Genomic DNA, 24501 nt, shown 5'->3' on the forward strand with positions numbered 1-24501 from the left:
TTTTATACTATTTTCTTTCTTTCTTTCATCTCCACCCTCCACATGTAGATTAGATCATTGGTGTTGATCCTTGTCCCACCAGCACCTTTCTAAAGTTTTTGAGAGTAGTTGTAAGGCTGAAAATTACTGCTTAGGTATCACTTCATCATTAATGCGGCCAGAAAGTTAGCTACAGAGCATTCAATGCGGTGGTAGCAGCTTTCTCTTATATATTTTATGGCTTCCCTCTGTCCTGTGCTTTCATGATGCGTATCCTTATCAATAGAATCTCCCGGAACGTTGCCCTGGATGGCAGACCACACCTTTGGACTTCTGCTTTGCTCAGCTGAGGAGGCATTCCTCCTCAGACCACCTTCTTGGACTCTTATGACCAAACCTCACCTCTTCATTCACTAACATGAACTCCCATGACAGCATTTACCTGTCTTTGGACTACTGGCTGTCCTTGGATTGCCCCCCCCCCCCCCCCCCGGCCCAACATATATATAGATATATACTACTGGACCTATCACACCTACAATATAAATTATTAAAAAAAATCTCACGATAATAAAAAAGAATAGAATAATACTAAGAATATAACATTTTTAATATAATACTTTTACTATTATTGATATATAATCTTGTGATTGGATTAACATCATATGAGTAATGTTACAAAAACATTTTTTACAAAAGATTTGGATTGACATTCTATTAATAATTATCACATGATCTACCATTGAAATCAATTTATTATTCGCATTAACAATTTACTATTTCGAAAGTTGGAAAATTTGCTATAAGATTTGTGACTCTTGTTGAACATCAAATTCATATAGTCTACCACTAACACCAATTTTATTATACATCTCAATTATATGTCAACTTACCAAGTCACAGGTGGTGAGTGTCAGAGAAAAGATGTGAGTCAATGTGAAAATGATAGATGATCAATTACAATCTACCATTTAAGATAATTGTGTAATGAATGTATGATAACATATGTGGTTCTAACATCACTCTTTTGTATATTTAAAATAGGGAGAATTACACCCATCTCTTTTGAGGTTTGGGGGAATGACATTCTCTGCCAAACTTGAAGGGAAAAAACACACCCCTCTCTTGAGATTTGAAGAAATTAACACTACCCCCTTTTGTTTATATTAATAAAAAAATATTCTAAATTTCTATAACAATTTCTTTATAAATGTTCAATCATGGTTTATAAAAAAAAAAAAAAATGATAAATTTAGAATAAAAATACAAAATTTATCAAGTAGTAGAACTGTTACAACAACAAATCTCTCCATAACTCGTTGAAAAAAGAAAAAAAAATAATAAGAAAAATTCATACTAAATATTTTTTTAAATGTACTTTAATTAAAATTTTAACACAAAAAATTTTAATTTTGAAATAGAGGATAATTTTTGAAATCTCCCTTCAAACAAAGGACAGGTTAGCACACAATATTTTCAATGGAAAAAATATATTTTTTCTTTAAATTTAGGATGGAGTGCCATTTTTTCAAATTTCTAAAGAGATAGAGAGGTATAATAATTACATCTTTAAAATATAATTTTGTTTTTCTCTATTATAAGAAATTACAAAAAAGTATGGGAAGCGTGGGAAGCAACCGTCCGTTAAACTTAAATGGAGTAGTAACGCGCAGAAACAAACAAACAAATAAAAATGAAACGTTCCGCTAAACACCCAATCAGAACGCACCTGTCTCTCACATTTCTAGAAAAAATCAGGTCGGCTGGCCTGTGTTATCTCGAAAGTACCGCTGACTTGTCTCATTCCGCTCCTCACTCAGTTCTCACTATCTTGATGTATGGTATAAGATATATTATTGTGAATATATATATATATATATATATATATTATTTTAATGTGTTATATAAGAAAATAAAAGTTAAGATGTTTGATGTATTATTGTGAATGCGCTTACCGCTAACTATTAGGCACAGCTCAGGCTGTTCCTGTCACTATTACATCTGTAATCTATGTATATAATAATAATAATTTATTATTTATTATTTGCATAGTATCTTTGTTTTTTTAATTCTCTCTCAGATTTTGAGAGGCCTTTTTAGATCTCTACCGCAAGCTAAGCTAGTACTGCTCTCTCTCTGTACTGTTTCCGTGCTGCAGCAGCAGCAGCAGAGAGTTTTACTAGCCTAGCCATGGCGGTCACCGGAGTTTCCTTTTTTCCAGCCAGTTTATCGCCGGTAATCCGCCGGGATTTTACGCCGTCGGTCGGGAAGTTTAGCAAGTCAAATCCGATTTCCTTTCGGCGACTCGCTGTTTCCACCGAGCAAACGCAAACGCCAACGCCAACGCCAACGCCGACAGCGACTCCGACTCCGACGCGTCGTTTATCGGAGAAAAGTGAGGAATTAGGAGAGGCAGGAGTAGCGGCAAGTGATGATGAGGTGGAGCAGAATGGGAGGGTGTTGAAGGAATACTTTGAGCGGTCAAAGGAGTTGATAAGCAGATCGGACGGTGGTCCGCCTCGGTGGTTCACGCCCTTAGAGTGTGGTCCTCCGTTGAAGAACTCTCCTCTGCTTCTCTTTTTGCCTGGTCAGTACACATCCTCTCTCTCACTCTTTCGTTCTTTCCATATTTGCTTTTATGACTGAATGAGATTGATATTATCGCTTATTATTTCTTTTTTATGTCACATTTAATGAAATGAACTAATAGGACACAATAAAATATTTTTTTTTTTTTTTTTTTTTTTAGAATCTCAATTAAATAGTTGGTAGACATGCATATCGGGGTATGTGACTCAAAACATTGCCATTTTCTCTATTTTGTCGTAAAATTTGATTATTTTTGTCTCAACTAATAAGCTATTGTCTGGAGCTTTTGTTTTAACTTATTTGTTTGTGTATACAATTGATTTTTATTAATTTTAAGTAAATAAATAAATAAAAATTTCAACAAAAACTAAACTGTACACGTTAATGTTATAACAGGTACCCATTTATAAAAAATTATTTTGACGATGTGATATTGAATATTCGTTTTTTTTTTTTAAAATATTATTTATATGATTTTCCTTTCAGTAGATTTTCTGTCCCTGCTTTTGGTTTAGGACCTTTTGGTAATCACCAAGCAATAATTTGATGAATGAAAAATATTTAAAAACCCTCGTAATGCCTCCCACTCATGTCAGTTGGGCCCATCTCAGCACAAAGATAAAGAGAAAGTTTGTAAAATTTTTGGTGCCTTTTCGGTGTCCACGGACTTATTTGTATAGGCAATTCGCTTTGCCATCATTGGTTTACTGTGGAACAGTATTACTTTTTCTTTCTAAGGAAAATATTTTCCAAGAATCATTATTTGATCATAAACTTTTGCGTGGTTGGGACGGTATGGGTGACTCGGGTGACAATTGGATTACTCATGTCTACAAGAGGAGAATATCGATCATGTATTCACCCTCTCGTATAGAGATTGATCTCGCAGTGTAGGGTTCACTTTATGTGAGAGAGTGTATAGATGTAATACCATCTCTTACAAAAGATAGGTGGGGAGTGAGAACAGTCTTTTATTTTATTTTATTTTATTTTTTTTCCTTTCTATATTTTTACGTTCACTTTTTGTACGATTTTTAATGCACCTTACTTGTGAATGTATAATGCACTCTCTCATATACGAGAAAAAGAAAACTTATTACGTAGATTATACTATTCGATATAATGTAATCTTATATACATCTTATCTACTAAAAAACAAAACATAAGAGGAATTGTGAAAATTTTAGTGATATTCTTGATATTACTATGCCAATAATAAAAAGTGTTTTTTTTTTTTTCCATTGTCGCTTATCCTAAATGAAATTATATTTTTTTCAATATATTTATTTTTATATTTTATATAAATTTGGGTTAGAGTTGGATGTAGTGATATGTAGTTTATACTTTGTAGTCTTTTATATTTGGTAGTTTCAAAAATAATTAAAATTCCTTATTTATTATAAAAAAAAAAGTATTAAAACAAAGGGCAAGAAAAAAAAAGTAAATTACAAATTGCATTATCTAAAAATTTACTTAAAATTCAATTCAATTCTAAAACTTTTGATTTATTTATTTCACTCTTATAAGTTTTACCTTTATTCAATTCAATTTAGTTATTTTGTCTAAATTCGTCCCATTGTGCCAATAATTTTTCTAAAGCCAACGCTGTTTTGGAAATTCAAAAAAAAAAAAGAAAAGAAAAGAAAAAAAAAAAAAACTAAAACTATGTTGTTTTGGAACACTTATTGGAAACCTCTTAAGTGGAAATGGACGGAAGAATTACATTGAAAATGAATAAAAATTATGAAACTGAAATGAATAAATAAAAAATAATATTATTGAATTAAATTTTAGATAAAATTAAAAGATGGAATTTGTAACTTACCAAAAAAAAAAGAAAAAAAAAAACACAAAAAAACAAAACCAAAACCAAACCAAGCGTCACCGCGTGTGCGTGTTTATTGGGATGGAGATTGTCACTTGAAAGACTGGAGAAGACCTCACAAAAAACCTATCCGGTTGCTATCTTTCTAAGTATGGCCGGATTAGATTTTCTATTACAAACCATTTTTATTTTTCGAGGAACAATTACAAACCATTTGAATACTTTGGAATAAAATGTTCCTGTATGTGTGTGATTCCGATTGGCTAAAAGTTTTTGTAGTAATGTATCTGACATAAAAAAACAGATCTTTGAGGAATCCGGCCGGTTTGGTCAAAGATCGGGGTGCGCATTTCTTTGTGATGGGTTCCATGTTTGGAATTCAATAAGTAACTCCACCTTTTCCTCTCAAGATAGGACAAAAATTAAAAACAATATCATCTATTAAAGAATTGCTATTTATAATATTCTTGACATAGAACCAAAATTTATAATAATAAAAAAATGTCAATGCTATTAGTTGCAGCCTGTGCATATTAATTAACCTACATATGACATAGGGACCAACAATTACCCAACTTTACGTGTAATTGGGTGTGGCACCAAAATTACTCAGGGACCAATACATATGAGTGACCTGTGCAATGACTAATTGACTTGATTGCCGCAGTGCGGTTGGACGTTTCTACTACGGGCAAGGATTTGCTGCAAGTTGTATGCAGCAAATTCTTGCCCCAATAAAAACTTTATTGTTGGAATCCAAACAAAAATTTAAAATTGGGTCATTTATGGTATACATTAACAATCTATTTTAAGAAAATTTTTTATCGAGAATTGAAAAAATTGTCAAAAAAATTTGACTCCTGTTCAGTTCCCGATAAAAATTTTCCTAAAATGGATTACTAACATATGTCTTAATTAGTAAAACCCTTTAAAATTTGATGAATGAGTAATTGTTTTATATACTATGTTCCTACTATATATAATAGTATTGGGTCATGAGTCATAATCCTCTAAACCATTTTTTTTTTTGAGATTGTAATCCTCTCAACTTTAGTGGGCGTGAACGAAGATATACACATGCATACATACTATGCCTAAATTCTTATAATTTATTTTGGACCGCAACTCTTTAGCCAAATGCCCATTTTATCCTAATTGTTACAATCTGTTGTATAAAACTTTAAATTGGTAAACCTTCCGTTCTCTTTTAAAATACCAATTAACATTCTGTTTTGATCGCATTCTCTTTTGGTACCACAAAAGAGAAATGCTATGGATATTTACGAATTTTACTACATGGAGCTTAAAAATTGATGTGATATTAATTACCAAAATATATTTTAAACATTTATTTATTAGATTGTTTTTTTTTTTTTTTTGAAGATATTTATTAGATGGTTGAAGTCCAAGAATCACATATATTGTTATATCCGTTTTTAAATTTTATGTAATAAAACATTTAAAAAAAAAAAAATAATTACAATATGCTGCTAACCCTGTAGCTCGAACCATTTCCCCCCTAGACTCCCAAGCACTTTGTGCATGGGAAAGTGCCAATTCAACTACAAGGTCTTTGGCACCTTGTAGCACCTTTAACATTTGCCATCGCAAAATGCAAGTCAACAAAAAAAAGTCCAATAGATTAAAAACTGGTTTTTGTTTTTAAATGGAAAACGTAAGCAAGACCTCCTAAACAAACTTATATATATTCTATTAAAGAAAAAAATTGTGTCAAACACTCGTTTGAAATATTAATGTCTCCTTTTTTTTTTTTTTTTTTTTTTTTTACCATTTAGTATTCACTTTCACCTTTAACATTTTCCATTGCTAAATGCAAGTCAACAAAAAATAAGTCCAATAGATTAAAAACTAGTTTTGTTTTTTATTTTTTTTAAGTGGAAAATGTTTTTCTAAGCAAGACCTACTAAACAAAATTATATATATATATATATATATATATATATATATATATATATTCATAGTAAAGAAAAAAATAGTACAAACACTCATTTGAAATATTAATGTCTCATTTTTTTTCTTTTACTATTTAGTATTCACTTTTTTGTCATATATATAACTCATTAATTTTAGGAACATTTAGAGCATATGTTGATAGAAATTTACAAGTAAATCTATTTAGTAAAACTCCTTTCCATTTCCAAAAAAAAGCTTCAACCTGATTGTTTAAATTTTTTTATATGTTATCAATAAATTGTTTAAATTGCAAGTTTTTGTAATATAAAATTATGTATAAAATATAAGTTTATAGATCATATAGTAAATAATATCCAATTGATATAAAATTTAACATGTGTATTAAAAACACAAAGAACACAAAATTTAATAGTTAAATTTTCAAAATATGTAATAGTATTTATTTTATTAAGTAATGTTGTAGCCTTTAGACTACAATCAATTTTGTAGTTAAATTTTGTTCATTGTTTTCCTTTAAATTTTTATGGTTTATTCTTTGGAGCATATTCTACTTTTCATCCTTAAACAAAAGAAAACTGAGTCCAAAAGAATTTTTTCCATTATTTTATTTCTCTTATATTACACTATGTATGTTAAGGACATATTAAAACGATATTTATTATTTAATCCATCGAAAATTAATTGATTTTTATACATTTTATGATGAGTAATGTTATGTTCACAATATTTTTACAATAATTCACAATAAATTATAAGTAGCATGTTGTTACTAGTTCTAATCTAAGTCCACCATTGAAATTAGTTTTTTGCCCACCATAACCGGTCACCAAGGATTTGTTATAAAAATATTGTGCATTTAGCATTTCTCTTTTATGTATTCTTAAACTATTGTTATACTCTAACATGTAATCTTTAATTTATTTAACAAAAGAATCATTAATTTAAAATGTTTAAAGAATATCAATTGTAATTAATATAATTTAAATAGGATAATTCTTACATGCTTTGAGAACAATACTCTCTCCTCTCACATGAGGGGTGGGCCCCATGGTAAGACCCACGTGTGGGGCCGACCCCTCATGTGAGAGGAGGAAGCATTGCTCTCGGAGCAGCTAAATTATTTCTATTTAAATAATGCCTATACATGACTTAATGGATCAATTTGGATGTCTCATTAAGAATATAATAAAAATGACCCTATTCCCAAAAAAAAATTTATTAATTAATGAAATGATTTTTTTTCCTCCAATCAGTTACTAACTTACTTTCCTACTTACTGTTGGTTTAGATCTGCTGATTTTCTTATTTGGACAACAGCATACCTAAAAGTGTGAGGTTTAAAAGACTACAAATAAAAACAAACTAATAAATAAGTTGCTAAAAAACTGGGAAGCAATCTGCTGATTTTCTTATTTGGACAACAGCATACCTAAAAGTGTGAGGTTTAAAAGACTACAAATAAAAACAAACTAATAAATAAGTTGCTAAAAAACTGGGAAGCACGGGTACGGCTGCTAAATGGTAGCCGTATTCATGTCCGACGTGTGGTGCGGCCTGGAAATGGCTGCACGTGCGTCCCGCACAATTTTTATTTTATTTTAAAAGCCTGAAACGCACCTTTTTGTTTTGTGGGGCAGAAGTTTTGGTCGGTGGTGTCACCATTGATTCCTAGACATTTGCAAACTGGGTTGAAGCCTTGAACACAGAGAGAAAGAGGTTGAAAGCTTGAACGGAGAGAGAGAGTGTGTGTTTAGAGATTTGAAAAGTGAAGAGTGAAAATGTGAAGTGGGAACTGGGAAGACGTGTTTACAGAAAAAAAGTTAGAGTGCGTTTGGATTCGGCTGAAAGTTCCCTGCGTTTGCGTTTTGTCTGTTTTTTTTTTTTTTTTTTTTTTTTTTTTCACGCGTTTTGGGTGTTGCGGTTACTGTTCATGCACTGTTTAATGAACAGTAGCCGCAAACTTTGACTTTTCAAATTTTTTGGACCAATCACAGCACATCGTGTACTGTTTATGGACCCACAAATTTCACTTTTCAGCAACTTTTTCATTAAAAATGGGTCCCACGATACTATTCACACATTTAAAAATTATTTCGCTACAGTTTTTTTCAGTTTTCAGTTTCAGTTTTCAGTTTTCAGCTGTATCCAAACGGACCCTTAATAAAATCTTGGAAGGCCTGAAAAACGGGAAATTATAATATTTTCACAGTGGATCACGTTATTTTTGCCTAATGGTACACTATTTAATTAAAAAACTTTTACCTATTTAAAAATTTGTTGACTTAGTTTATGAAAAAATAAAAACAAAAGATAAAAAAATTTAAACACAATCTATTATTAAAAAATTTAAAGAGAGTAGTGTAAATAGTAAAAAAATTAAGAGGGAAACTTCCTTGTTTAAGCGCTCAGAAAAAAAAGAAGGAAAATTTCCTTCTTTAACGGCAGATGTTAATGTGAAAAAAAAGTTTGTGTTTCATTTTATCATAAGTTCATAACAAAACACAGTTTTTTAATTCTTTGTTCTTACTGCATTGCACCGATAGACACTCAAACGGCTGATGGAGGTATGCTTTTGTCAATGCCTCAATGGCTGATGAAGGTATGCTTTTCCTTTGACACTGTCATTTCAGTTTTATTTTTTCTTTTCTAATCTTTTGTCAAAAAGTGTCTGCCACTATTTGGGACTAGGGCCTATAAATATAATTTACATCCTTAATATTTGTAGATGGTGCCGAAGCTCGATATCACATCTAATATTTTTTAGGAGATGTTGATATGATCTAGTAGTTATTCAAGGCTAAACGATTTTATTATAATAATATCTTGATGTGAAAAATGTAATTTTTTTTTTAAACAAATGGCGTTTAAATATTTTTATCTTTTACTTTTATCTTTATCATAAATTGAGTCAACAAAATTTTAAACAATTAGGAGTTTTTTAGTAAAATGGTAGGCCACTAGACAAAAATGATGTGGTCCACCATAAAGGCGTTTCTCTTAAAAAACATAATGACTAGCTAGCTTTTTTTAGTCCCAACGGCAGAATGGGTTGGCTTTTTAAATTTTGAGTTTTGGGTTTCCACCCACAAGTTTCTAATTTTTTTTAATAATTTTTAACTCACCATGTGACCATCTTTCTGTATCATTTACCATTTCTTATTTAATTTTTTTACTCACCCACTTGATATTACATTCATCAATTTATATCATTTGGCTTAAGAATAGCAATGAGTAATGACATTTTTTATTAATTACTAAAATATATATATATATATATATATATATATATATATAGAAAATGTAAATAAAATTTTCAGGGAAAAAATAAAAAATATTTAATAATTAATTAATAAACGTATCTTTTCGCACTTGTCCTATTTTTTCAAAAATTGCCATGTAACTGCACCGCACTTGTACTCGTATCCTTGCAGGTGCTTCCTAGCTAAAAAGTATACAAGCACTTTTTTTTTTTTTTTTTTTTTTTAAATTTTTAAGATTCCAAATTTAGGATCTTTTTTTTGTTTTGATAGTCTTTCAAATGACCAAAAAATAAGAAAATAAAATCTTTTCCTCTTTGATATTTATTTCAAGATTAAAATTTTTTATTCAAATAATTATTTGGAATTATAATAAACTAGTATTAATAGTAATGCATGAGAAAAATCGACCAAAAAGTATGCAAATATATGTCACATGTTTAATTAGTAAATAAAAAGTAAAATTAGAGAATTTGTATAAAAGAATTTACCTAAATTAATTAGATTTCATTTAGAGAAGATCAAATAAACTTTCATCAAATTTTCTTAGTTTAAGTTTATTTTATCCAAAAAGATGGTGAATTCCATTTAGTTTAAAGATGAAAATACGTGAGTTTCAGTTAATTTAACTGGTAAAGTCTTTAATGATTTAATAAGAAATTTGGAGTTCAATCCTTGCCTACACCAAAAATTGATTGGTGTTTTGGTCTGATGATAATGAGTACAATCATCAGAAACGGATACTATATGTTAAAACTCTATTAAAAAAAGGGTGAAAATATCATTTTAGTGTCATTGCTAGTTTGATCTCTACACTTTGGTAGTAGTTAGTTTGCTTCCTATTATTTTCAACTTGATATCATTTTCTGCTCATGAGTTAAACGGTACGAAATTGATAACCACCAAAATGTAGGAACCATATTGACAGTGACTCCAAAATGTAATAACCAAAATTGTATTTTTACATAGTTTAAACTAACTAGTGCCACCCTCACTTTTGTATGCATCTCAAATTTATTATTAAGCTTTGTATCCATATCAAGTATTATTGTTACTATTATTGTTATTATTATTACCACCTTATTCTTCTAGATGAAGGATGGTACTCACTATATACTATTTTTACTTTGGAACTTTACAGGCATTCTTGGCGTCGGGCTTGGACTTATTAAGAATCATCGCAGAATTGGAAAGTAAATATTCACCCCAATTTGAATTCTATGAACATTTGTACCATCCTTTTTTCTTTGAGTTATCAAATAGAAGTAATGGAGAATTTGAAAGCAACTTTTCATACACAGAATTCTCTACTAGCTATCGAGAGAGATATAAAGACAGAAGAAAGAAAGAAAGAAAGAATGGCTACCAGCTAATAATTTATAATTATATGACACTGCCTAATTTATGGTTTTTTTCCCCTTTGGATGTAGGATTTTTGAGACATGGTGCTTGCACATTCCTGTCATGGATCGAACACCATTTACAGGTCCTCTCTCTCTCTTTAGTACCTTTTGTTACTGCATGCAATATACTTGAGGATCTGTGTATCATTGGTAATAAATAGTGTGGCATGAACTGTAACATCAACTGTTGCTATAGTCTAAAGTTTAAGGTACTCATATTGAGATCAAAACATAGTGCCTGAGCTGTCCTATGGGAATTCTAATGGCGTATCATGAAGAGATTGGTTGAGAATGAGACCAACCTGGCTCTCTCATTTGACATTTTATGAAAATCAAAATCTAACAAATAGAACATAAAAATACTCACTGTTTATCTTTGTTTTTTATTTTGAATCTAATTACCAGAAATTTTCATGGTTTAGACCTGGTGAAGCTGGTGGAAAAAACTATTCGGTCAGAGAACAACCGTTCACCCAATAGACCTATATATCTTGTTGGGGAATCTTTTGGAGGATGCCTTGCTTTGGCTGTAGCAGCTTCTAATCCTGATATTGATCTTGTGCTAATTTTGGCTAACCCAGGTAAGAAGTTTTCTTTGAAACAACCATCGCTTTCAACTTTAGCTTTTCCCCCCATAAAAATGAGCAACTCAGGTATTATAAAGAGCTATGACTATGGAGTGGTCTTTCTAAAAAACATGCTCTTAGTCACTTTAACACTCAAGTATATTAGCTTCAAAGTATATGGCATTCACTTGAATTTTTTATATTGCCTAATTAATGTTCTTTTTGCAGCTACGTCTATTAGCCGATCTCAACTACAACCGTTAATGACATTATTGGAATTCATTCCCGACCAACTCCCTTTTAACCCTCCTAACATGTTGAGTTTGATGACAGGTTTGCTTTTCCAGTTTCCTCCTCTCTTTTTTTTCTCTAGTTGCTTGAAATACATATTTATTTCCATTTGGAGCTAACATAGCCTACAAACCTGTTCATATTCATTGAATGGTATTGTATTGACATGTGATATGTAAGTTTTATGTCAGGAAAATGAATTTAACATGACATGGTGATATTACATATAAGATTCACCACCAAAATAATGGCCTACATTTTTCTTTTTTCTTTTCAAACCAAATAGAAAGAAATAATAATAGACTCAGGTTATTGGGTTTGGGAGACTGGGAGCAACATCCAAATCTGCATGCCATGTGTGTTTGTGGCTCGATTTCCACCAATGTGGAGATTTATGAAGAATAGCTCGATTCTCAGCACTTGGGTGCAGCCTGTAGGTGGAATAAAGCCCACTTTCAGTTGGATATGTAGTAAGCCATGTGATGGAAAAGGATTCCTACCCTTCTTGGGTGTAGGAACTTGTGTGGCCAATTGAAAGGCTCTCGTCTTGAAAGATTTCTTCTCCCTTTGGGATTAGAAACTTGTGTGATCAAAAGTGTTGTGGAAAAGGGCCTCCCAAATCTCTCTGACACAATATTGATTGTGAAATTTATTATGGATTTGAGAAAGATCTTAATAGAAATGAATAAAATGTTGAAAAAATCACAACCACACATATGAGAGAACACCAAGGATTTACATGGTTCGGCATCAAGCCTATATTCACAGGTAGCAATGAGGAGAAAATTTCACTAGCAAATATGGATATTACAAAGGTAGTATAGAGGTACTCTCTCAAAACTTAAAACCCAAATACACCCAATTAGCTCATTTTCACAAATAACAAAGAATAGAGGAGTTTTTTTTTTTGGCTACCCTATTTGCTACATGCACATACCTCTCCAAACAATTAAGGGGTTCTCATATAGCTAACTAGACTTCGGCATGTGGCATCCTAAAACCACTCAAACACAACTAATTAATCGTTTTCGAGTATGAAGAGAACGCAAAGCTGTAGCTAACAGACATAATAGGTATTCTATTCGAGCCTTGTCACAAGTCTCCACCTTGTTTTAAATTTGATCATACCTCAGAAGGGAAAACTCTCTGTTGCCTCCATCAAAACCCCTAATGAAGACTGATTATGTTGAAATCTTTCAAGTCATACTTGGAATTTCAGCTTGTAGTGACCAACAGTTGACTCTGGAAACATTTTTAGTGATCCTCGAACAACTGTATGACCTTTGGGAAATGGTTATGATTTGTTGAATTTGCTGATTGATCTTAGGTGATTGACTATGTGATGCCAAGATAAAAGAGGCATAATGTGATTTTGTAATATAGGGTTCAGTTTGTATCATTTCTATTTTCACATGAACGTATTGAAACCGTAATAAGAAATCCAAATTCTTTTATGTATGATATATTCTAGGTCTCTTTTTTTTTCTTTAGTCCTTTTTCCCTTGTTGTATGAACTTATTACAGATTTCTAGGTTGGAAAATCATTTATCCGCGTCCCCATTCCTATGTAAATAAAGATGTTTGCCTGCTTTTTGTTCCTGTATAACCTAACTGAATGAAGGTGTAGAGGGCTTGCTGACAAAGCTGTTGGAATTCTAGGACTGAACTTCTTTTCTTTTAAAATTGGAGAACATGTAATATGGGGTTCAGTCTGTTGCATTTCTATTTTCAAATGAACGTATTGAAATTGTAATAAGAAATCCAAATTCTTTTCTAATTGAAACTGCTATTCAGGAATCGATTTAGTGTATCTCTTTTCCATATCCAAAGCATGGTGAAAATTATTAATGCTGAGAAATGTACAATTTGCAAATTAATGACTAATACCCACATACTTCCATAAATAAATAAATGTGTATTATATATGTAGGTATATATATTATACATATATATCTCCTTACTTGCCGTCAGTAATTGTACATCCATTTAGGTCAACCTTTGAGGACGGCAATAGAGAGTGTGGTGAAGGGACTTCCTCTGCAACAAGCAGTTGGAGAGCTATCACAGGATCTTGATGCAATTTCATCTTACCTCTCTGTAAGGTTCAACTTTAGAACATTCATAGACTAGCGTTATATTAAAGTATGAATATTATTTAACTATTGTCCAGAAGAGATTGAAATTCCTATGAGACTAAATATATTTCATCATTGAATATATCAAGCACTGTAATCAGAATATATTGTGATACTCTTCATTTACATGCCTTAATTAGATGCCCTCATTTGAGCCATCTGAAATTGTAACAAACAGAACTGCTTTGGCTAAGTTTAATATCATTTGCAATTCTACGTGACTTTAAAATATAGACTACTCTCGACTTCTGTTGGGAGTTCACACAGAAATAGCTGGCATGTCCTTAATCTTTTATATCGATCCTCACTCATTGCACTAATATTTCTCCTCCTCTGTCAATTTTGATGATTGAATTCACAGGTTCTGGCTGATATCTTACCCAGAGAAACACTTCGCTGGAAGCTGCAGATGCTTAAATCAGGTTCGGCATTCTCCAATTCACGCCTGCATGCTGTAAAAGCTCAAACGTTGATACTTTGCAGGTTCTTATTCTCTTCTATAAGAAAACCCAGTTCAATACTTATTTGGAAACTAAATCTCCTTTTATTTGTTTTTTTATTTATTATTAATTTGATCCAAACATGCAACCACCCTCCCCCCCCACCCCAAAAAAAAAAAAAAAAAAAAAAAACTACTACAATAACAAACATACTTTTAGCAAGGAAAGGAAACTCTTTCTTTGCCTCTGGTTAAGCTGAGGTATTAACAGTGATTCCCTGGTATCACAGAACAAAATGTGAAATATGATGAGATAGAATGCAACGAAGCCAACACTCCTCAACACTGAAAAAAAAAAAAAAAAAGTCCCATCTGATCGAATCAAAAACTTTCTTCAACATTTGGTTATGTCAATTTAGAAAATTCACTCCTCAAATAGTGTATTAGTAGTAACTGGTCTTCTTGTAGTCATTTCTTTATAGAATTAAGTGAAGCGTATTAAAATAAGTTTTCTTTAGCAGATGGGTGCTTCAGTCATTTGGAGGTCATATATCTTGATGGTTGAATTGGAGTGATCAAACTGAGCATGAACAACAGTACTGCATTTAAAATCTTGCAAATAAGCAGGAGCTTTGCTGATTCTTGTAGACTTCCTTAAGGGTGGAATGGAAGCAGGAATAGAAGTAGGGACTGAAGCAGGAATAGAAGTGGGGACTGAAGCAGGAATAGAAGGAGATATAGGATCAGGTATGGGGTCTACAGAAGGAGGAAGAACAGAATCAAAAGAAGGGGCAGAAGTAGTATCTGGAATGGTAAAGGGTGAAGTAGGGGAAGGTGAGATAGGATTAGATAAAACAGATGTAGAATCTGTAATGGGAGCTGGTGGGGTATGTGAATCAACAATAGGAGTGGCAACAAAAGGTAAAGGGTCAAGGTAAGGGTTTGGGGAAGGGAAAATGTGAGGTAAGGTGATTGTGGAATGAGGGGAAGAAGAGTATGTGGAAGAGATAAAGGGAAAGACAGTCTCATGGAAAAGAACATCCCTAGAGACGAAAATTTTCTTGGTGGCCAGATCAAGCACCTTGAAACCTTTAACCCCATAAGGATAACCCAGAAAAACACATGGTAAGGATCTAGGATCAAATTTTGACCTATTGTGAGACAAAGTAGATGCAAAACAAAGGCATCCAAACACCTTTAGATGATCATAGGAAGGGATTGTGTTGTATAGTTTCTCAAAAGGAGTTTTGTTGCCAAGGGTAGAAGAAGGCAGCCTATTTATAATATACACAGCAGTTAAAACACATTCACCCCAAATGGTAAGAGGCATATTGGACTGAAACTTTAAGGCCCTTGCAATACTCAATATATGTTGGTGTTTCCTCTCCACAACTGAATTTTGTTGTGGAGTGGCTACACAAGAATGCTGATGCAAAATTCCATGCTTAGCATAAAATTCTTTTAGAGTGAATTCCTGAGCATTATCAGTCCTAATAGCCTTGATTTTAGTGCTAAACTGTGTGAATATCATATTGAAAAATGAAATCAGCAAGGGTCTGGTTTCAGATTTGGTTTTCATGAGGTACACCCATGTGGATCTAGTGGCATCATCAACAATGGTAAGGAAATATCTAAAACCATCATGAGTGGACTTAGCAAAAGGGCCCCATACATCACAGTGAATAAGATCAAAAGGATTTGCAGACAGAGGATTAAAGAAAGGGAATGGAAAACGTTTCTGTTTAGCAATGGGGCAAAGAGTACAAGTTTTATTGCTATGAACATTGCTTACATCAGGAATACAATCATGTAAGGCATGAAGTTTAGCATCTGAAGCATGTCCTAGTCTAAGGTGCCAAAGAAATGGCTTGGTTATGACAGGAACATTTGAAATGTTATTGACAAAAGTACCAAAAACAGAATCCAAAATAGAAGAAGCTGCAGAATCAGATTTTCAAGGAGTTGTAGATAGCAAGTAGAGGTTGTTATGTAGTTTACCCACTCCAATCGTTTTCCAACAAGAAAGGTCCTGTATAAAACACAAATTGGACAAGAAAATGAAACAGCAAGACAAACTTTTTGTCAATTGACTCACAGAGATTAGATTGAAAGTGAAAGCAGGAACACATAACACATTCTCAAGTACAAGATTGGCTGTCACTTGAATGGTGCCAATGTGTGTGACAAGAACTCTTTCACCATTAGGTAATTGGACAAAAGATGAGATAGAACTGGTGATTTTAGTGAACAAATTGACAGAATGGACAATGTGATCTGTTGCTCCAGTGTCAAGGACCCAAGTTTGTCTATCAAAGATTGTTTTACTAGCTGGATTATTGGCAAAAATGGAATGTTGCATACTCAGGCAAACAGAATCATGAAAAGAGTCACAAGGATTACCTGAAATGGCAGAATTGGCTGTGGCTATAGCATCATTGGAATTACCAGAAGTGGATGCATGAGAATTCAGTAGAGATAGCAACTGTTGATACTGCTCTGAAGTGAAAGGGAAGAGATTGTTCTACTGCACAAATTCAGATTGACCTTGGATATTATCTACCATAACTTGATTAGCCTTGGCCATCCGTCCATTCTGCTTGTAACCTGGAGGAAATCCAACAAGTTTGTAACACTTTTCCATAATGTGTCCAAGCTTTCCACAGTGGCTGCATACAGGTCTTCCTTTGCTAGCATTGCCCTTGAAATTTCTACCATTGCTGTTGTTTGAAGAAGAACCTTGATTGAAGACTTGGTTCTTAACAGCAAGTGCAGCTGATTCAATAGAAGGAGTACCATTAAAGGTTGAAAACCTTTGCCTTTCTTCCTGGATTACCAATGAAAAGGCCTTATCTATTGATGGAACAGGCTCCATCATAAGGATTTGAGTCTTGACTTGTGAATAACAATCACTCAATCCATTGAGAAATTGCATTATTGAGTCTTGATGATAAAGCTGTGTAATCTTATCATTTACTCCACAAGTGCATTTGCCACATGAACAGCTTGGCAGGGGCCTGAGATTCAACAGTTGATCCCAAGTAGCTTGAAGATCAATGAAAAATGTTGTTACTGTAGAATCTCCTTGCATTATACTGGAAATCTGCTTCTAGAGCTGAGAGATTCTTGGTCCATTTGCTTGTTGAAAACGGATCTTGAGTGCATTCCACATTGCACGAGCTGTGTCTCTGTAAATAACACTAGCTTTGATGTGAGGTGAAACAGAATTTAAGATTCAAGATGAGATCATCGAGTTGCATTTCGACCAAGCTTGCTTCTCAAGCGGTGTAATCGCCATTGCAACAGTGATGGAACCATCAACAAAGCCAAGTTTGCTCTTAGCATCCAAAGCCATTATCATTGCTCTAGACCAGGTTGGGTAATTATCCTCAGTCAGGTGTGGAGCAACGAGGATCGCACCAGGAGATTCACCATGATGCAAAAAGAATGGACTGCGAGGATCTTCCATTGGAGAAAGCTCGCGATGTGAAGAAGTAGATGAGGTAGTTTCTGTGTTTGACGCCATTGATAAAAGTTCAAGCTCTGATACCATATAAGAAAATACAGAAACTATGAAGGAGAAGATAATATGCGAGAGAGAGAGAGAATGAAAATTATGATCTCAATTGAATAATGAATCTGTACAAGCTCTGCGTCTAAATACTAAAACAGAGACCTGGAGAAATATCCCAAATCTGTTACAACCAAAAATCAGTTACTGCACGTGTAGGAGTCTGTTATTCCACGTGTGAGACTCTTCCAACTTAAATACATGGAAAGCTACAGGTAGTTTTACATATAGGAAATACAAAACTACAACAACTAAACTACACTAATGTCGTTTAGACAGAAATATTATTTCTTAGCTGCTTTCTTCTTTTGCTTCATTTCTTTTCTGTCTTTCTGATGTGAGCTATAATCTTGATAGAATTAGCAGTTTTTGTTGTTCAACTTGTTATTCTTCCTCTTCTATTATAAAGGCATTGTTGTGCAATGTATACTTGTAGTGCTTTTCTTGTTTTGATCTTGTGGTACATTCAAGGATAATTGGGTGGAGTTCATTGTGTGTTGTTTTAGTGGAAGGGATCAGTTGCTACCTAGTCAAGAGGAAGGTGAAAGACTATGTCATGCACTTCCAAAATGTGTGATTCGTAAGTTCAATAACAGTGGTCATTTCCTCTTCTTGGTAGGACTCTCTCTCTCTCTCTCTCTCTCTCTCCCCATTTGTGTGCACGCGTGTAAGTACGTGTGTACATGTGTCCTCATTTGTGTGTGGTTTTTCCTGCTTGTAAGAGTTCAATGGAAAAAAGTAATTGAGTAATTACTAATGTTTTCTTAATTTTCCATTACTTGTCTGAAGTTGTCAGGCAGAATTCAGACTTAGGTTGGGGGGTGGGTGTGAGGAGCAATAAAAAGAATAGCTTATAGTGTATAAAATAGAATTTATACCTTGCCTTGTTATTTTGGCTTACTCAATTACTTGGAAACACAAACAAAACTTAGATATGAATTCTGAGTTCTAGAATGCTCTCCTTAGAGTAGGAAATAATAAGGTTTCTATTATGCTAACAGGAGATGAGGAGAAAAAAAGAGAGGGCCCAGTTTTCGTATCTGAAAATGTATGTTTGATGTATGTTTTATGGCTGATTATCTTGTATCAGCATTTGTGTGAACAAGAAAATAAAACTAATATTTCTAAACAGATGCTTTAACCTTATATTATGTGCAAAATTACTGAATTTTTCATATAAATAAATACATTACACAGTTCTCAAATTATATTATTTTGAGTTTTAGATATATCACATGAATCTTGTATTATTTTAATAATACATTTTGAAGTTCTGCCCATGTTTGGCAGGAAGATGGTATTGATTTGGTAACGATCATCAAGGGTGCTAGCTTCTATCGCTGTGGAAAATACCATGACTATGTTTCAGACTACATGCTACCAACTCCTACTGAGTTCAAAAATGTAGTGGAAGACAACAAGTAAGACCTCTTGCTACCTGACTAGTCCATGCATAGCTTATATATGAGTATGGGGTGTGTCAATGCATGTCAGCTAGTAAGCTAGAGAAAACAGTTTGTATTATCCTGTCTGCTAAAAACATTAAAACTTATCATAGAACAATATGCATTAAAACTAGATAAAAAGGTAGGTAACAGAACAGATGGATATGATTGCTTTAATTTTTCATTTCATCTGTGAGATTAGATTGGAGAACGCCTTTGAAAGTGGACCATATATATTATAGCATACCACATTGATCAATATGCATATACTTCAGAATGCTTACACCAAACCGGACAAACCTCTAGTGTTTTCTATAGTTTAAGCAAATGCTATAGTGTCAATTTGTAATAGGAGTGCTAGTTGGTATTTCTGTTTGTTCTCTAGTTTCAACGTTATAAAGTTACCAAAGGGTGTTGGCTGTCTTTAGTAGAGCGTGTCGAATTTCTGTCTTGTTATATGAATCTATTGAATTCTCAAAAAAAAAAAAAAAAAAAAACTGACAAACCTGAGACATCTTTTTTTTGTAGAGTTTTCTGATTGATTGGTTGTGGTAAAACACATTTTAGACATTACTGTCTCACACTTTTAATGTTCATAGATGGATTGGTACTTTTACTAGCCCTGTTATGCTATCAACTTTAGAGGATGGGAAGATTGTGAGGGGCCTTGCCGGAATACCTTCAGAGGGCCCAGTCTTGCTAGTAGGCTATCACATGTTACTGGGAATTGAATTGGTTCCCTTGGTAGCCAATATTTTTCGGGAAAGAAATATCCTTGTGAGGGGGATAGCACATCCAATGATGTTTGTGAAAAAAGACAATACACGAGAAATGTTACCTGATGTGTCACAATTTGACACATTCAGAATGATGGGGGCAGTTCCTGTCTCAGCATCTAACCTATTCAAGCTTCTGTCTTCAAAGTCCCATGTCCTGCTGTATCCAGGAGGCATGCGTGAGGCTCTTCATCGGAAGGTAACATTTTACCGTGATTTACTTCTATTATATACACAAGAAGGCTAAATCATGTTTTTTCTTCCCTTTCTAGTTTACTTATTTTTTGGTGAATTCAGTATCATGGCTTCAGAAGTAATAAGAATTTTCCTCTTTCCATTGGCTGCAACTCTGGCAGCTTCGGTTGGGTAGCGGTTACCATTGCTACCACACCAACTTGCAGTCCCAGATATTCCAATACTTTGATTGCCTTTTCGAGTAAAATTAGAACAGAAGGTGGTGAATTAACAAATGGTTCACAAACCTTTGGATGAGTTAATGACAATGCTTTGGTTATTATTGAATTTATAGCTTATTACTTAAAATTAACTCCCCCTCAACCTTAACCTTTATTATTAAAATACTCAAGAAATTTACAGTCTAAGGTGAAATGCTAAATGATCTCATCATGCAAAATGTTGTCTTCTCTACCTCCAGGCTCTAGAGTGATTTATGCAATTATATGCATTGACATGTGCAGACATGGTTACTATTTTTCTAATGTATTGATTGTGTATTTCATTGCAACATAAATGAGATTTTTTTTTTAGAATATACAACTTTAATAGTTTTGAAATGCTTGGCTTTTGTACTTAAGGGTGAAGAATACAAGTTACTATGGCCAGAACAGTCTGAGTTTGTCAGGATGGCTGCAAGATTTGGAGCCAAAATTATACCTTTTGGTGCTGTTGGAGAAGACGATATAAGTGAAGTAAGCTAAGAACTTCACTTTGTAACATTTTTTTCATCAATTATTAATTTATATATATCTTCATTTCTGCATGCAGCACAGAATTGTAGTTTCTAGGTGGCTAGGCTGCTAGTTGAATACCATTTGCACGGGTTATCACTTGATGCTTTCTTTCTTCCAAATTGTCTAAAATCTAAACATTGAAACCTGGATCTATATTCATATTCTTATTAATTTATCTTAATTTAAAATTTTACTTGTATATGCTTATCCTTGTTTGATAATGTTACTTGTGTTATGTGGAGAGAACTGTAATCGCTGAACAAAGGATTTCTCCCCATAATTTCTATGTAAATTAAGGTGAACTTTTTTATCAGTGTCCCTGGACACAATGAGATAGGGAAGTTCTTTTGAGAAGGGTATGACATGCTAATTGCTTTGAAGAAAAGTTTAAACTTGACATATCTACCTTACTGCTATTTGCTGTTCTGGCTAGTTTATATTTAGATTCACATTTTTTTCACTGGGTTTTACTGGTTTTCTCTCTAATGAATAAATGGTTTCTTCAACTGATAGGTAGTTTTTGATTATGATGACCTAATGAAGATTCCTTACTTCAAGAATCAAATAGAGAAGCTAACAAGTGAGGCTGGAAATATAAGGTATATTAAGTTCCTCTGGCATTGACTTCCATTGGATCTTTTCTTTCCATAAATTTGGTCTCAAATTTATTTTGCCTTTTCCTTCCTGTTCCTTATTTTAATATTAACATGATCTTGTATTGTAGGACTGATACTACTGGGGAGGTGGCAAACCAAGATGTACATTTGCCAGGAATTCTACCAAAATTTCCTGGTCGGTTTTATTATTACTTCGGCAAACCCATTGAAACAGAAGGTATGGTTAGTAGTTAGATGACCAATATCTTTGAATGTCTGATGCTAGTAATAAAGTACTGTAACAAGTTAAGCCTAAGCAAGAATTTTTTATAAAAAAATTTTGAAGGCCTCTTTAAAATGAAAGTGCACCTTTGAAAAATGGCTTTACAATATTGCGGTGCATCTAATAGGGACTGATGGCCACCTTAGATATCCCCTGGCTTCGAAACAAATTCAATTGGTAGATCATCATGCAAAATACCCAATTCATTAGAAGCAGCCAAAGAAGAATAATTTCAAGCAACATCATCTAGTTGTAATCATATCTATCCATGCCATTCTCTTCGCTGCTAAGAAGATGCTAGTGATTGTTAACCTTATTTTTTAATCATGTTCTGAAGGGATGAAGCAGGAATTAAAAGACAGGGACAAAGCTCATGAATTATATTTACAAGTCAAGTCTGAGGTTGGAAGGTGCCTTGCTTATTTGAAGGAAAAAAGAGAAAGCGATCCTTATAGAAATTTATTGTCTCGGTTAATTTACCAGACCACACAAGGCTTTACATCTGAAATTCCTACCTTTAAACTTTGAATTTTTTGCTCATTGGAGCTGTATACACCATTTTCTTTTTCCAATGATGCCCATGAACTTTTCCTGGGATGATGTACACATAGCGTACGATATAAACTCCAGGTGTGGTGTTGGCATTGATTTTACTCTCCTTAGGGAAGAGCTTAGGATTTTTTTTTTTTTGTTTTTTATTATAGATTGACCAACCTATGATTATAGGGAGGGGTTACAGGCAGTGTAGCATAGTGGTCTACTGGTCTATCGATCAAACCATCACATGGTCATTATGTATAAACAGGTCCTGTAACCAAGGGTTTCTTGGAAAGATAATTCTATTTCTCAATAAATTTAAATTGATTCTAGGAGACTGATGGAATATATATATGGTATTTGTCTACGGGATTCTTTATTTGTTTGAATTTCTTTCATTTATTTTTGAACCCCATCCTGTCTTTTTACCAAAATGAAACTAGTGAGACTTTGAGCCATGTGAGTGGAGAGTCAATGTCTATCATTCAATTATTTACTTTGAATGAGGCACATGAGATCCTCCTTGAGTCCTTGTAGAATATTTTGCTAACGGATTAGAGGTAATTGTCTCCAAGATACAACACCGCCTAGATTTTACAATAGAAATTCTAGAGAACTCACAGAATTTCCTTGTTTCAACCCTTTTAGTGAATATGAAAGAAATATATATGTGTATATATATAGAGAGAGAGAATGAAGAGACATCGTTAAAGAGGTAGCACTAAAATGTCTTTTTTTTTTTTTTTTTGTTAAACATGCATATAATATTAAACATGCACCAGAATTTCACCAATGAAGAGTCCTGACTAGGGGTGGCAAATGGGCAGGTTGGGTCATAAATGGGTTGGGTGTATAATTACCCATTTATTCATTTATGACCCGTTTATATATAAATTAATTATCCATTACCAACCCAACCCATTTAATTAGTAACCCGCCCATTTAACCCAATATGACCCAAATACCTCTAAAACTACTTGAATATCCTCTTGACCTCCAAAATACCCTTAAATACCTAAAATGATGCAAATACCCCTAATCTTTCAAAATTACCAATATACCCTTGGACATCCAAAATTATTCCCAAAATCTCTAAAATTAGCAAAATATCCATGAAACCTCTAAAATGACCAAAATATCCCTGATATCTCTAAAATCACCAAATATGCTTAAAAACCACTAAAATGACCAAAATACCTCAAAAATCTCTAAAATAACCAAAATACCCCCAAAACTCAAAAAATGACCAAAATACCCCCCAAAACCTAAAAAATGACCAAAATACCTCCAAAACTTAAAAATGACCAAAATACCCCAAAAACTTAAAATGACCAAAATACCCCCAAAACCTAAAAAATGACCAAAATACCCTCAAAATCCAAAAAAATGACCAAAATACTATCAAAACCTAAAAATGACCAAAATACCCCCGAAACCCAAAAAATGACCAAAGTACCCCCAAAACTCAAAAAATGACCAAAATACCCCCGAAACCTAAAAATTATCAAAATACCCCTGAAACCCAAAAAATTACCAAAATACCCCCGAAACCTAAAAATGACCAAAATACTTCCAAAACCAAAAAAATGGCCAAAATACCCCCGAAACCCAAAAAATGATCAAAATACCCCCGAAACCTAAGAATTACCAAAATACCCTCGAAACCCAAAAAATTACCAAAATACCCCCAAAACCTAAAAATGACCAAAATACCCCCCAAAACCTCAAAAAAAAAAAAAAAAAAAACCAAAATACCACCTAAACTAAAAAAAAATACCAAAACCCTTGAAACCCAAAAAATGACCGAAATACCATTGAAACCTAAAAATAACCAAAATACCACCGAAACTTAAAAAATTACCGAAATACCCCAAAACCTAAAAATTACCAAAATACTTCTGAACCC

At 33.1% G+C, this 24501-nt stretch overlaps 2 protein-coding genes across 3 annotated transcripts in view; both read left to right on the top strand.

Moving 5' to 3' along the window:
- Nucleotides 1-24501, top strand: part of LOC126714541 (phytyl ester synthase 2, chloroplastic-like) — a 75170-nt gene that overhangs the window by 28188 nt on the left and 22481 nt on the right. The window lies entirely within an intron of this gene.
- LOC126714540 (phytyl ester synthase 2, chloroplastic-like) lies at nt 1946-22930 on the top strand. Of its 2 annotated transcripts, XM_050414727.1 has the most exons (15): nt 2421-2566; nt 8872-8927; nt 10727-10778; nt 11016-11071; nt 11411-11569; nt 11783-11887; nt 13836-13942; nt 14342-14463; nt 18494-18602; nt 19278-19408; nt 20032-20407; nt 21024-21137; nt 21693-21778; nt 21904-22013; nt 22396-22930. In XM_050414727.1, the coding sequence occupies exons 2-15, from the start codon at nt 8915-8917 to the stop codon at nt 22584-22586; spliced, it is 1731 nt and encodes a 576-aa protein (XP_050270684.1). In that variant the 5' UTR covers nt 2421-2566; nt 8872-8914; the 3' UTR covers nt 22587-22930. The 2 variants fall into 2 exon arrangements, with proteins under 2 accessions (XP_050270683.1, XP_050270684.1); XM_050414726.1 differs by lacking the exon at nt 8872-8927 and having other exon boundaries at nt 1946-2566.

Source organism: Quercus robur, chromosome 2 (assembly GCF_932294415.1).
Source record: "Quercus robur chromosome 2, dhQueRobu3.1, whole genome shotgun sequence".
Classification (NCBI taxonomy): domain Eukaryota; kingdom Viridiplantae; phylum Streptophyta; class Magnoliopsida; order Fagales; family Fagaceae; genus Quercus; species Quercus robur.